At 42.4% G+C, this 11,470-nt stretch overlaps 1 protein-coding gene and 1 non-coding gene across 2 annotated transcripts in view; one reads left to right on the top strand and one right to left on the bottom strand.

Moving 5' to 3' along the window:
• Positions 1-6,684: 6,684 nt before the first annotated feature.
• Positions 6,685-6,794, bottom strand: trnal-caa (transfer RNA leucine (anticodon CAA)). The gene is made up of 2 exons: positions 6,757-6,794; positions 6,685-6,730 (listed from the first exon to the last, which is right to left on the bottom strand). It is a non-coding gene; the product is annotated as a tRNA-Leu (tRNA).
• Positions 6,795-7,175: 381 nt separating this feature from the next.
• Positions 7,176-11,470, top strand: part of dhrs12 (dehydrogenase/reductase (SDR family) member 12) — a 13,211-nt gene continuing 8,916 nt past the window's right edge. The window contains exons 1-4 of the mRNA XM_072445262.1: positions 7,176-7,364; positions 8,607-8,740; positions 9,591-9,673; positions 10,486-10,578. Coding sequence (XP_072301363.1) covers positions 7,309-7,364; positions 8,607-8,740; positions 9,591-9,673; positions 10,486-10,578 — 366 coding nt within the window. The 5' untranslated portion in view covers positions 7,176-7,308. The remainder of the gene's footprint in view (positions 7,365-8,606; positions 8,741-9,590; positions 9,674-10,485; positions 10,579-11,470) is intronic.

The following is an 11,470-nucleotide window of genomic DNA, read 5'->3' as shown; positions in this document are numbered from 1 at the left end:
CCCGGATAAAGCGGCAGAAGATGGATGGATGGATTTTTCCAGATTTATTCAGTTCAGATCCATTTTTCACTCAAGATGATCAGGACGTGATGTTTTATTTCACGTTTTTATGCCTTTTCTTACAGTAAATCAAAATTCTCTGTAATAATAATATATATAATACAATAATAATAATAATATATATATAATAATAGCGTTTGCATTGATTTAGTTTAAGAGCAGAACATATTTGATTGTCTCACTTCTTGATTTCTTATAAATTGTCTAAATAACTTAAAGGAAAAGTGCGCCATTTTCAGACAAAATATAAACAAACATTTTTAAAATAAGAACATGTTGTTGTTTTTTGTATTGGACAGTTTTACGGCACTAAAAGTAGAGAAATCCTCGTCCTGTGAGCGGGGCTTGCATCTCCACAGACCTGACTCGTACTTGGCCTGCTCCCGCTCGTTTCCATGGATACAGGATCTCTTTAGAACATATGGCAGCGGGAAACGGCCACTACAGAAAAAATGGACTGGACCAACATCGTGACTGACATTATGGAAAATTAAAAATGAAAAGATTAAAATCACGTTTAGACTCATTTGGAGTATTTTGTATTTTTTTTTATGACTTAATTTTCTGCCTTCTTTTCTTCATTTTAAATACGCACTTATTTTGAACTCTCTGGTCTTGCCCTGTTTGTTTTTGTTGTTTTAAATTTAACTTTTTTTCAAAAATGGGGTTTAGAAAAATACAAATATTTTTAAAAAGTAATGGCACAACACGTGATATTTGTGTGGAGCGGGAGACGCACGAGGAAACCATCATGATCACATTTCATCAATATGTGTTGATGAAATGTGTTGTTACGGCAATGTTGATATGAAGAAGTTTTGTATTAAAATGCACAGAAACAACACAATAAACACTATAAGTCCAGCTCTCCTTTTCCTCAGATTTAAATGATCTAAAACCTGAATATTTATGACATAAAAAGTTAAAAACCTCAGGGTCGGTATAAACGTGTGACATCAGCGAGTGAGTGTTTGGCCCCTGTTTGGCCCATGTTTGGCCCCTGTTTGGCCCATGTTTGGCCCCTGTTTGGCCCATGTTTGGCCCCTGTTTGGCCCATGTTTGGCCCCTGTTTGGCCCATGTTTGGCCCCTGTTTGGCCCATGTTTGGCCCCTGTTTGGCCCATGTTTGGCCCCTGTTTGGCCCATGTTTGGCCCCTGGAGCACAAACCTCTTCAGTGTCTAATGTCATAATGAGGCAGCAACGAGCCAGAGCTGGAGAGAGTCCAGAACAACAACAACAACAACAACAACAACAACATCTGCCAGTGAACTCTCTGTGACTGAATAAAACTGCAAACGTCAAATTATTCAAGTGGAAGTCGTGGTTCAAGATGTTTTTTGTGCTTTGAACGGTCAGAAAAACGGTCAGTCCAGTTCTCGGCCCGGACTTAGTCTGGTCTCAGTCTGGTTCTGGTCTCAGTCTGGTTCTGGTCTCAGTCTGGTTCTGGTCTCAGTCTGGTTCTGGTTCTGGTTCTGGTCTCAGTCTGGTTCTGGTCTCAGTCTGGTTCTGGTTCTGGTCTCAGTCTGGTTCTGGTCTCAGTCTGGTTCTGGTCTCAGTCTGGTTCTGGTTCTGGTCTCAGTCTGGTTCTGGTTCTGGTTCTGGTCTCAGTCTGGTTCTGGTTCTGGTCTCAGTCTGGTTCTGGTTCTGGTTCTGGTCTCAGTCTGGTTCTGGTCTCAGTCTGGTTCTGGTTCTGGTCTCAGTCTGGTTCTGGTCTCAGTCTGGTTCTGGTCTCAGTCTGGTTCTGGTTCTGGTTCTGGTCTCAGTCTGGTTCTGGTTCTGGTTCTGGTCTCAGTCTGGTTCTGGTTCTGGTCTCAGTCTGGTTCTGGTTCTGGTTCTGGTCTCAGTCTGGTTCTGGTCTCAGTCTGGTTCTGGTTCTGGTCTCAGTCTGGTTCTGGTTCTGGTCTCAGTCTGGTTCTGGTCTCAGTCTGGTTCTGGTTCTGGTCTCAGTCTGGTTCTGGTCTCAGTCTGGTTCTGGTCTCAGTCTGGTTCTGGTTCTGGTTCTGGTCTCAGTCTGGTTCTGGTCTCAGTCTGGTTCTGGTTCTGGTCTCAGTCTGGTTCTGGTTCTGGTTCTGGTTCTGGTTCTGGTCTCAGTCTGGTTCTGGTCTCAGTCTGGTTCTGGTTCTGGTCTCAGTCTGGTTCTGGTTCTGGTTCTGGTCTCAGTCTGGTTCTGGTTCTGGTCTCAGTCTGGTTCTGGTTCTGGTTCTGGTCTCAGTCTGGTTCTGGTCTCAGTCTGGTTCTGGTTCTGGTCTCAGTCTAGTTCTGGTCTCAGTCTGGTTCTGGTTCTGGTCTCAGTCTGGTTCTGGTCTCAGTCTGGTTCTGGTTCTGGTCTCAGTCTGGTTCTGGTTCTGGTCTCAGTCTGGTTCTGGTCTCAGTCTGGTTCTGGTTCTGGTCTCAGTCTGGTTCTGGTTCTGGTTCTGGTTCTGGTCTCAGTCTGGTTCTGGTTCTGGTTCTAGTCTCAGTCTGGTTCTGGTTCTGGTCTCAGTCTGATAAAACGTCTTGTTTTGAACAGAACCGTGTGAAGAACTCTGCATTTTTCACCTTTTCTAGACTCTTCAGTTTTAACGTGATGAAGCGGTTAATCCCCTGTTTAGCATGACAAGACTAAACCAGGACTAAACCAGGACTAAACCAGGATTAAACCAGGACTAAACCAGGACTAAACCAAGACTAAACCAGGACTAAACCAGGACTAAACCAGGGCTAGACCAGGACTAAAGCAGGACTAAACCAGGACTAAACCAGAGCTAAACCAAGACTAAACCAGGACTAAACCAGAGCTAGACCAGGACTAAACCAGGACTAAACCAGGATTAAACCAGGACTAAACCAGGACTAAACCAAGACTAAACCAGGACTAAACCAGGGCTAGACCAGGGCTAAACCAGGACTAAACCAGGATTAAACCAGGACTAAACCAGGACTAAACCAAGACTAAACCAGGACTAAACCAGGACTAAACCAGGACTAAACCAGGACTAAACCAGGATTAAACCAGGACTAAACCAGGACTAAACCAAGACTAAACCAGGACTAAACCAGGACTAAACCAGGGCTAGACCAGGACTAAAGCAGGACTAAACCAGGACTAAACCAGAGCTAAACCAAGACTAAACCAGGACTAAACCAGAGCTAGACCAGGACTAAACCAGGACTAAACCAGGACTAAACCAAGACTAAACCAGGACTAAACCAGGACTAAACCAGGACTAAACCAGAGCTAGACCAGGACTAAACCAGGACTAAACCAGGACTAAACCAGGACTAAACCAAGACTAAACCAGGACTAAATCAGGGCTAGACCAGGACTAAACCAGGACTAAACCAGGACTAAACAAGGACTAAACCAGGACTAAACCAGGGCTAAACCAGGACTAAACCAGGGCTAAACCAAGACTAAACCAGGACTAAACCAGGACTAAACCAGGACTAAACCAGGACTAAACCAGGACTAGACCAGGACTAAACCAGGACTAAACCAGGGCTAGACCAGGACTAGACCAGGGCTAGACCAGGACTAAATCAGGGCTAGACCAGGACTAAACCAGGACTAAACCAGGACTAGACCAGGGCTAAACCAGGACCAAACAAGGACTAAACCAGGACTAAACCAGGGCTAAACCAGGACTAAACCAGGGCTAAACCAAGACTAAACCAGGACTAAACCAGGACTAAACCAGGACTAAACCAGGGCTAAACCAGGACTAAACCAGGGCTAAACCAAGACTAAACCAGGACTAAACCAGGACTAAACAAGGACTAAACCAGGACTAAACCAGGGCTAAACCAGGACTAAACCAGGACCAAACAAGGACTAAACCAGGACTAAACCAGGGCTAAACCAGGACTAAACCAGGGCTAAACCAAGACTAAACCAGGACTAAACCAGGACTAAACCAGGGCTAAACCAGGACTAAACCAGGGCTAAACCAAGACTAAACCAGGACTAAACCAGGACTAAACAAGGACTAAACCAGGACTAAACCAGGACTAAACCAGGACTAAACCAGGGCTAAACCAGGGCTAAACCAGGACTAAACAAGGACTAAACCAGGACTAAACCAGGACTAAACCAGGACTAAACCAGGGCTAAACCAAGACTAAACAGGACTAAACCAGGACTAAACCAGGACTAGACCAGGACTAAACCAAGAACAAACAAGCACTATAAGAAAGGGTTTATGTAGGATTTAGTCTGCTTTCCCACTTGCATATAAACCACATCAAACTGTGACAACAGCTGGACTAAATCCAGAACTAACCCTGGACTAAACCAGGACTAAACAAGGACTAAACGAGGGCCAAACCAAATGCACGTTAGGACTCAAACCCTTTGATTAAAAGCATGAACCCAAAACTAAACCAGGACTAAGCAAAAACACAGCAAAAATAAAGCAAAAACACAGCAAAATACACAAAAAACACACAAAAAATACACCCAAAAAAAGTAAAAATACAGCAAAAATACAGCAAACATACAACAAAAATCCAGCTAAAATACAGTAAAAATACACCAAAAATACAGCAAAAACACACAAAAAATACAGAAAAATACAGCTAAAATAAAGTAAAAATACAGCAAAAATACAACAAAAATACAGCAAAATTACAGCAAAATTACAATAAATGCTATAAGTGGGACGGTCGACACAAAACGAATCTAGGTTTTCACATTTATTTGGACAAAAGGCTTCATAGAACCAGATTAAAACCTTCAACAAAGCGACACAATCGACATTACAGTGAATGCTCTTACAGAGGGATTCAGACGTTCCCAAGTTCGACGTGTCAGGTTCAAGTTGGTCACAACAAAGGCCAAAGGGTGAATGGACCTGTGCATGAACACTACTGACACCCCAAAACCCCAAATCACACCTCGTACTGAAGGAGGAAGAGACGGAGAAAGGAAGAGGAGAAAACGATGGAAAACAACTCATTACAAACGCTCAAGACGCTGTAGTTGAGCAGATGTTCTGGCTCGTTATTGCACTTTTTTGGGTGGATTTGTATTTGTACTTGAGTAACCGCTGTAACTGTACATTCAACACATTTAAATTCCATCATTGTCTCACATAACAAACTGACTAAATTAAAATTAAATTGACTGCTCTGAATATATGAGTTAAAACGAGTCATTTTAATGCTACACTGTTGAATTAATCCACTTTTAACCAACAATTGATCTAAAATTATACTAAAAACCATGTTAAAAAGTAAGTAGTAACTGTACTCGGGTAGTTTGTACTTTTTACTTTTACTTAAGTACAGTTTTGGCAGCAGTCGAGTACATTATGAGCCACGTTACAGCACAAATATTCAGTGCTCTTCATGAAAAACTCATGATCGTTCTGAAAATTGCCTAAACTAAACCTGATATTGTCCAGTTTTAATGCGTTTAACACGATGAGCTTCACTTCTGCTGTGATGGACTGTGTGGCGTCATCTAGCGACACATTCTGTGAATTACAGTCTGATCAGCGGCACTTTGTTAGACTGCCATCTAGTGGATCATTACATGCACTACAGTTTGTGCCGTTTCATTTTAGATTCGGTATTTTATTATTTCAGTGAATAAGTTATAAGATAATAAGATAAGATAAACAGCTCAGTTATTTAGCCTATATAGAGCAGTGTTTCCCTAGCTGGGGTACGGGGAGCCTGCTTGTAAATACAATGATGTTAGTCTGTCATGAGGTGAGATTGAATAGTATCTCAAATGAAATTATTTTGTATAGAGTTTAAGGGAGATCGGTCCGTGTTATATCACATACATAACTGACAATAACAGGTTTATTTGTCAAAGTACTCCACGAGTTGAACGGAACTCAGTGACAGCATTAAAAATCATACTTTGGTAAAATGCCAGTTGTTTTTAATTATTGTGCAGAAATAATACTAAATATGCCAAACGAAAGTGCAACAAAATGAACCCAAAACCTCAAAGATAGTTCAGTGCTGGAGAGTTTGCGTATAAACCACGCAGAACAAAGAAATGCACAGATATCAAACTTATCAAATAATGTTGATTGGAAATAAAAGTGAATTATCGCGAGGGCCGCACGTCGTGTACATTTACTTTACATTTCAGACACAAAAGTGATTGTCAGAAGTGGGATTCGGAGAAAAACACCGCAAAAATACAGTAAAATCACAGAGAAAAAAATACAGCAAAAACACAGCAAAAATACAACAAAAAATAGCAAAAATACAACAAAAAAAATAGCAAAAACACAGCAGAAATACAGCAAAAACACAGCAAAAACACACCATAAATATAACAAAAATACAACAAAAACACAGATAAAAATACAGCAGAAACACAGCAAAAATACAACACAAATGCAGCTAAAATACAGCAAAAATACAGCATAAATACAGCAGCAACACAGAAAAAATACAGCAACAGTGCAGCATAAATACAGAAAAAACACAGCTTAAATACAGTAACAATACAGATAAATACAGCAAAAATACAACAAAAACACAGCATAAATACCATCAGTTGTAATTTCCCCATGTGGGACAATAAAGGAATATCTTATCTTATCTTATCTTGTACGTAAAAGTGGATTATGGCCAGAGCCGCACGTCGTGTACATTTACTTTACATTTCAGATCAAAAGTTTATGTCAGAAGTGGGATTCGAACCCACGCCTCCATTCGGAGACCAGAATCCCCATGTTCAGAGGAAGGAGCAACCTTGAGTCTGGCGCCTTAGACCACTCGGCCATCCTGACAACTGACACGGAAAACGAAATATAGCCTTAAAACTGTTTAAATTGTTTTAGGTGTCAACATATGTAAATCTAAGTGAACAAAAAATGCCGTAACCTTCGTAAAATTAATAAATAAAAATAGTTTGTAGTTTTTTGACGGTAATGAACGTCAACGCAATCGAAACGGGATCAAGTACAACGAAATTGTGTCGTTTTTTCACGTACAAATGTCTTCAAATATTAGTTAAAGTGTTGATTAATGTTGCTGTAAATGTAAAAGAGTCTTTAATATAACCACATTTATGCTTTTTATGTCGCGTACACTTTGTTAGCATTGTTTTTAGCCACTGCAACGCTAACTTCCGCTTCCGCATGCCTGTACACGTGATCCCCAAGCCGCGCCCCCTTTACTCCATACATAACGCAAACAAGTCATTCTTACGAAACAAAAACACTCCTACGCCCTTAAAATACGGTGTTTTATTCACTCAGAAGTCATTTTTGTGTAGATTGTCGAAGCAGCTTTCACGTCAACATGTCGATCTACAGAAACGCGGTGTGGTTTTTGAAAGGAATGCAGGAGTACACGAGGTAGGTGTGGAATCCTGACGTGTAATGTAATTCACGTGTTTTAGTCATTTATTATTATTATTTGTTCCTCTCCTTTTGGTTATTGAATTGGCTATTTGCATTGTATTTGACGTGATCGCGTGTGCTATGGATTTTGCTCCACTTAAAGCTATCATAAAATGGCAATAAACTTTCTGTGACCTCGAATTACCTCTGGGCTTATGAGATTAGACGTACAAATATAATCTTTACTTGCAAAATGTTCATTGTTGCAACGCACAGTTCAAGAGCAGAAGGAGTTTAGAACGTGACATGTAATCAACAATGAAGATAACTGTTATAGTGAATAATGAAACAGTCCTGCACATGACGACCACCATAAACCACTAACTATAGCTGTAATATTGGCTTTATTTCTCTGTAATAACTGTCTTAACTTGTTACTAATTGAAATAATGCCGACTGGAACAAAGATCCACTGTGTTTTACTTGCACAACTTTAACAAGCGTGAGAGGAGGGTGAATCATGATTTTTGTGAGCAATAAAGCGACAACATATTTGTTTTATAACTGTTATGGTTTATTGAATCATTTATCAAACACATTCTTACTTTGTTGCATTTGTCATTTTATTAACTGACCAGATCAAGGATTGGCTGATTATTGATGATTAGAAAAGCCTGATCTATTAAGTCCTGGTTTTAGACCGGGTGTTGTCTGGTATTAGTCCTGGTTTGGACCTCTTTTAGTCCTGGTTTAGACCTAGTTTAGACCTGGTTTAGTCCTGGTTTAGTCCCGGTTTTATTCCTGGTTTAGTCCCGGTTTTAGTCCTGGTTTAGCCTGGTATTAGTCCTGGTTTAGACCTGGTTTAGTCTGATATTAGTCCGGGTTTAGACCTGGTTTAGTCTGATATTAGTCCGGGTTTAGACCTGGTTTGTTCGGTTTTAGTCTTGAATTTGTCTGTTTTTAGTCCTGGTTTAGACATCTTTTATTTCTGGTTTAGTCCTGGTTTAGACCTCTTTTAGTTCTGGTTTAGTCCTGGTTTAGACCTCTTTTAGTTCTGGTTTAGGCCTGGTTTAGACCTCTTTTAGTCCTGGTTTAGTCCTGGTTTAGTCCTGGTTTAGTCCTTGTTAAGTCTGGTTTAGTCCTGGTTCATTAAAAACAAAAACCCGATCACAACTCGTCCGTAGCCGCATGAACACGCCGTCGTCATGACACCTTGTCTCCCTCTCTCGTCTCCATGGCGACCTCTGGACCCTGTAGGTGCGGCTACGAGGCGGCGGCGAAGCGCTTCAACCCGTCGGACCTGGAGGTGAACCTGAGCGGCAGGTCCTTCATGATCACGGGGGCGAACAGCGGCATCGGGAAAGCCACGGCGCAGGAGATCGCCAAAAGAGGTATAACGAGGACGCCAAAGATGTGACCCGACTGGGCAACGCAGCAAACTGTCGGCTCATAAGAGACGCAAGAGCATTCACACATGTGTTTACAGTCATCCGTCCACAATAAAGAATAGAAATGAAAGTTTGTGGAGGTCTAAACGGGTTTTGTACAGAATAAAGACTTTGTAGAGTGTAAAGTAATTCAGCGGGCTTTGCAGAACAGGAAAAGATGCAATCAAATCACAATAAAATAAATAAAAACATAAATATTTACCATAAAATGTGTTTAAAAGAGAAGGGAGTAGATCAAATCGTTTCAATCACTGCCGAGCAGAACCGTCTTGAGCCTGGATTTAAACATTCCCCATGTTTAGTCCTGACACTGGGCAGGAATATTAACTTTTCTGCACAATTTCCATTTAAAAAAAAAATAAGTGGAATATTGTACAGGAAGAATCAGTGCTCTAAAGTTCCTTGAAAACAGCATTCTCTATTCTTGTAAATGTGTAAATATTTTTTTTCTCCATCCTTGTATTGTAAAAGCAGCACTTTGTGACCAGATCAAACCTCAAACCTCAAACCTGGAGTGAAGCGCCGTACGCAGCGCTAGGCACTGGCGGTCAAACCTGTTGCACTTTGTCGTCTGAAAAACCTGTTTTTAAGACGGAAAATATGAACATTAAAAATGTCCCAAAACATTTGTGAAAACCAGGAACAGGTTAGATAGATTTAAACACCTACGTCCTCCTTTTGTGGTTTAGATATCACTTTATTAATCCCGAAGGAAGCGATTGGGAGACGGATAAATACAGTTATTAAGAGACTCTGAATGCAGCTTTTAATGTGTTGTCCTGTTGTCCTCCAGGTGGCACTGTTCACATGGTCTGCAGAAACAAAGGGCGAGCCGACGCCGCCAAAGACGAGATCGTGGAAAACAGCAAAAATCAGGTGAGGAAGGAAGTGTGAGGCGGGAAGTGCGGGGAGAGATGTGAGGGGCAGGAAGTGCGAGGCGGGAAGTGCGGGGAGAGATGTGAGGGGCAGGAAGTGCGAGGCGGGAAGTGCGGGGAGAGATGTGAGGGGCAGGAAGTGCGAGGCGGGAAGTGCGGGGAGAGATGTGAGGGGCAGGAAGTGTGAGGCGGGAAGTGTTAGGAGGGAAGTGTGGGGCGGGAAGTGCGAGGCGGGAAGTGCGAGGCGGGAAGTGCGAGGCGGGAAGTGCGAGGAGGGGAGTGCGAGGAGGGGAGTGCGAGGAGGGGAGTGCGAGGAGGGAAGAGTGAGGCGGAAGTCTGAGGCGGGGAAGTGTGAGGCGGGAAGTGTGAGGCGGAAGTGCGAGGCGGGAAGTGCGAGGAGGGGAGTGCGAGGAGGGGAGTGCGAGGAGGGAAGAGTGAGGCGGGAAGTCTGAGGCGGGGAAGTGTGAGGCGGGAAGTGTGAGGCGGGGAGTGCGAGGCGGAAGTGCGAGGAGGGGAGTGCGAGGAGGGGAGTGCGAGGAGGGGAGTGCGAGGAGGGGAGTGCGAGGAGGGGAGTGCGAGGAGGGGAGTGCGAGGAGGGAAGAGTGAGGCGGGAAGTCTGAGGCGGGGAAGTGTGAGGCGGGGAGTGCGAGGCGGAAGTGCGAGGCGGGAAGTGCGAGGCGGGAAGTGCGAGGAGGGGAGTGCGAGGAGGGGAGTGCGAGGAGGGAAGAGTGAGGCGGGAAGTCTGAGGCGGGGAAGTGCGGGGCGGAAAGTGCGGGGCGGAAAGTGTGACCGAAGCTCCGTCTTTGTTCACAGGATGTTCACGTTCACATCGTCGACATGTCAAATATGAAGCAGGTCTGGCAGTTCGCTCAGGACTTCGCACAAGGAAACACACTCCACGTTCTCGTGAGTTCATCGCCTTTGTGCTCATGAGCGTTTCTGCGCTGTAACAGACTTAAAGTATCTCAATTATTTCCAATGTCTATTTGTAAAGGCCAACCTCACAGCAGATTTATTTTACGTATTTATTTTTATTTATTGATGTATTTTACTCTATTTCACCCAGATAGAGCTGAACATCTCCGTTTGACGTGTTCACCCAAAAAACACAACATTTTACACATTTCCCGTGTCATTTTTATGTGTTAAAACCTCTTCTTTGCGTGTTTCAGAATGATTTTTTAAACGTGAAAACTCCTCAATAAAGCCACTTGTCACTGTCCAAAAAAAGACCTCCATATCACCAATCCACTCTTTTTAAAGTCAAATCTGCTGAAATGTGTTGATTTAATTAATTATCATACTCTAATACTCATGTCCTAAGATTACTTTGGGCTATCAACGTTTCTGTTTCCGAAAGAGAACTGTTAATCTATAATAAAAGCTACTGTTCTTGCGCGGTGCGGGAGGGTTTTTCAAAATAAAATAAATAGTATTGTACAGTTAAACTCGTTTGTCATTTCTAAGTTGCAATCGTTGCTTGTAACGACTAAATTACCACATACCAATGTAAACACTGCACTGAAGGGGGCGGGGCTGCATACATTTGCACTTCTACCCATTTCCTTGAACTTATCTAATGCACAACTACAATGTACATGCGTTTTTATCAATGTTAAAATGTTTCAGAATAAAATAGGTACTGCACCACCAAATCTGTAATATAAAACCACATTTTTACCAGAATAACTGAACTATTATCCTTTGAAATGTTCCTTTTGACAGTTATCCATCGTATTTGTGGTTTTGTTTAGGTTTAGACCTGGTTTTAGACCGGGTTTAGACCTCTTTTAGTCCT

This window comes from Eucyclogobius newberryi, unplaced genomic scaffold (genome assembly GCF_026437365.1).
Source record: "Eucyclogobius newberryi isolate DKJ021-1_F unplaced genomic scaffold, fEucNew1.0.hap1 SCAF_14, whole genome shotgun sequence".
Lineage (NCBI taxonomy): Eukaryota > Metazoa > Chordata > Actinopteri > Gobiiformes > Gobiidae > Eucyclogobius > Eucyclogobius newberryi.
Note: the sequence above shows the minus strand (reverse complement) of the source record. Positions and strands in the feature narration are given on the sequence as shown.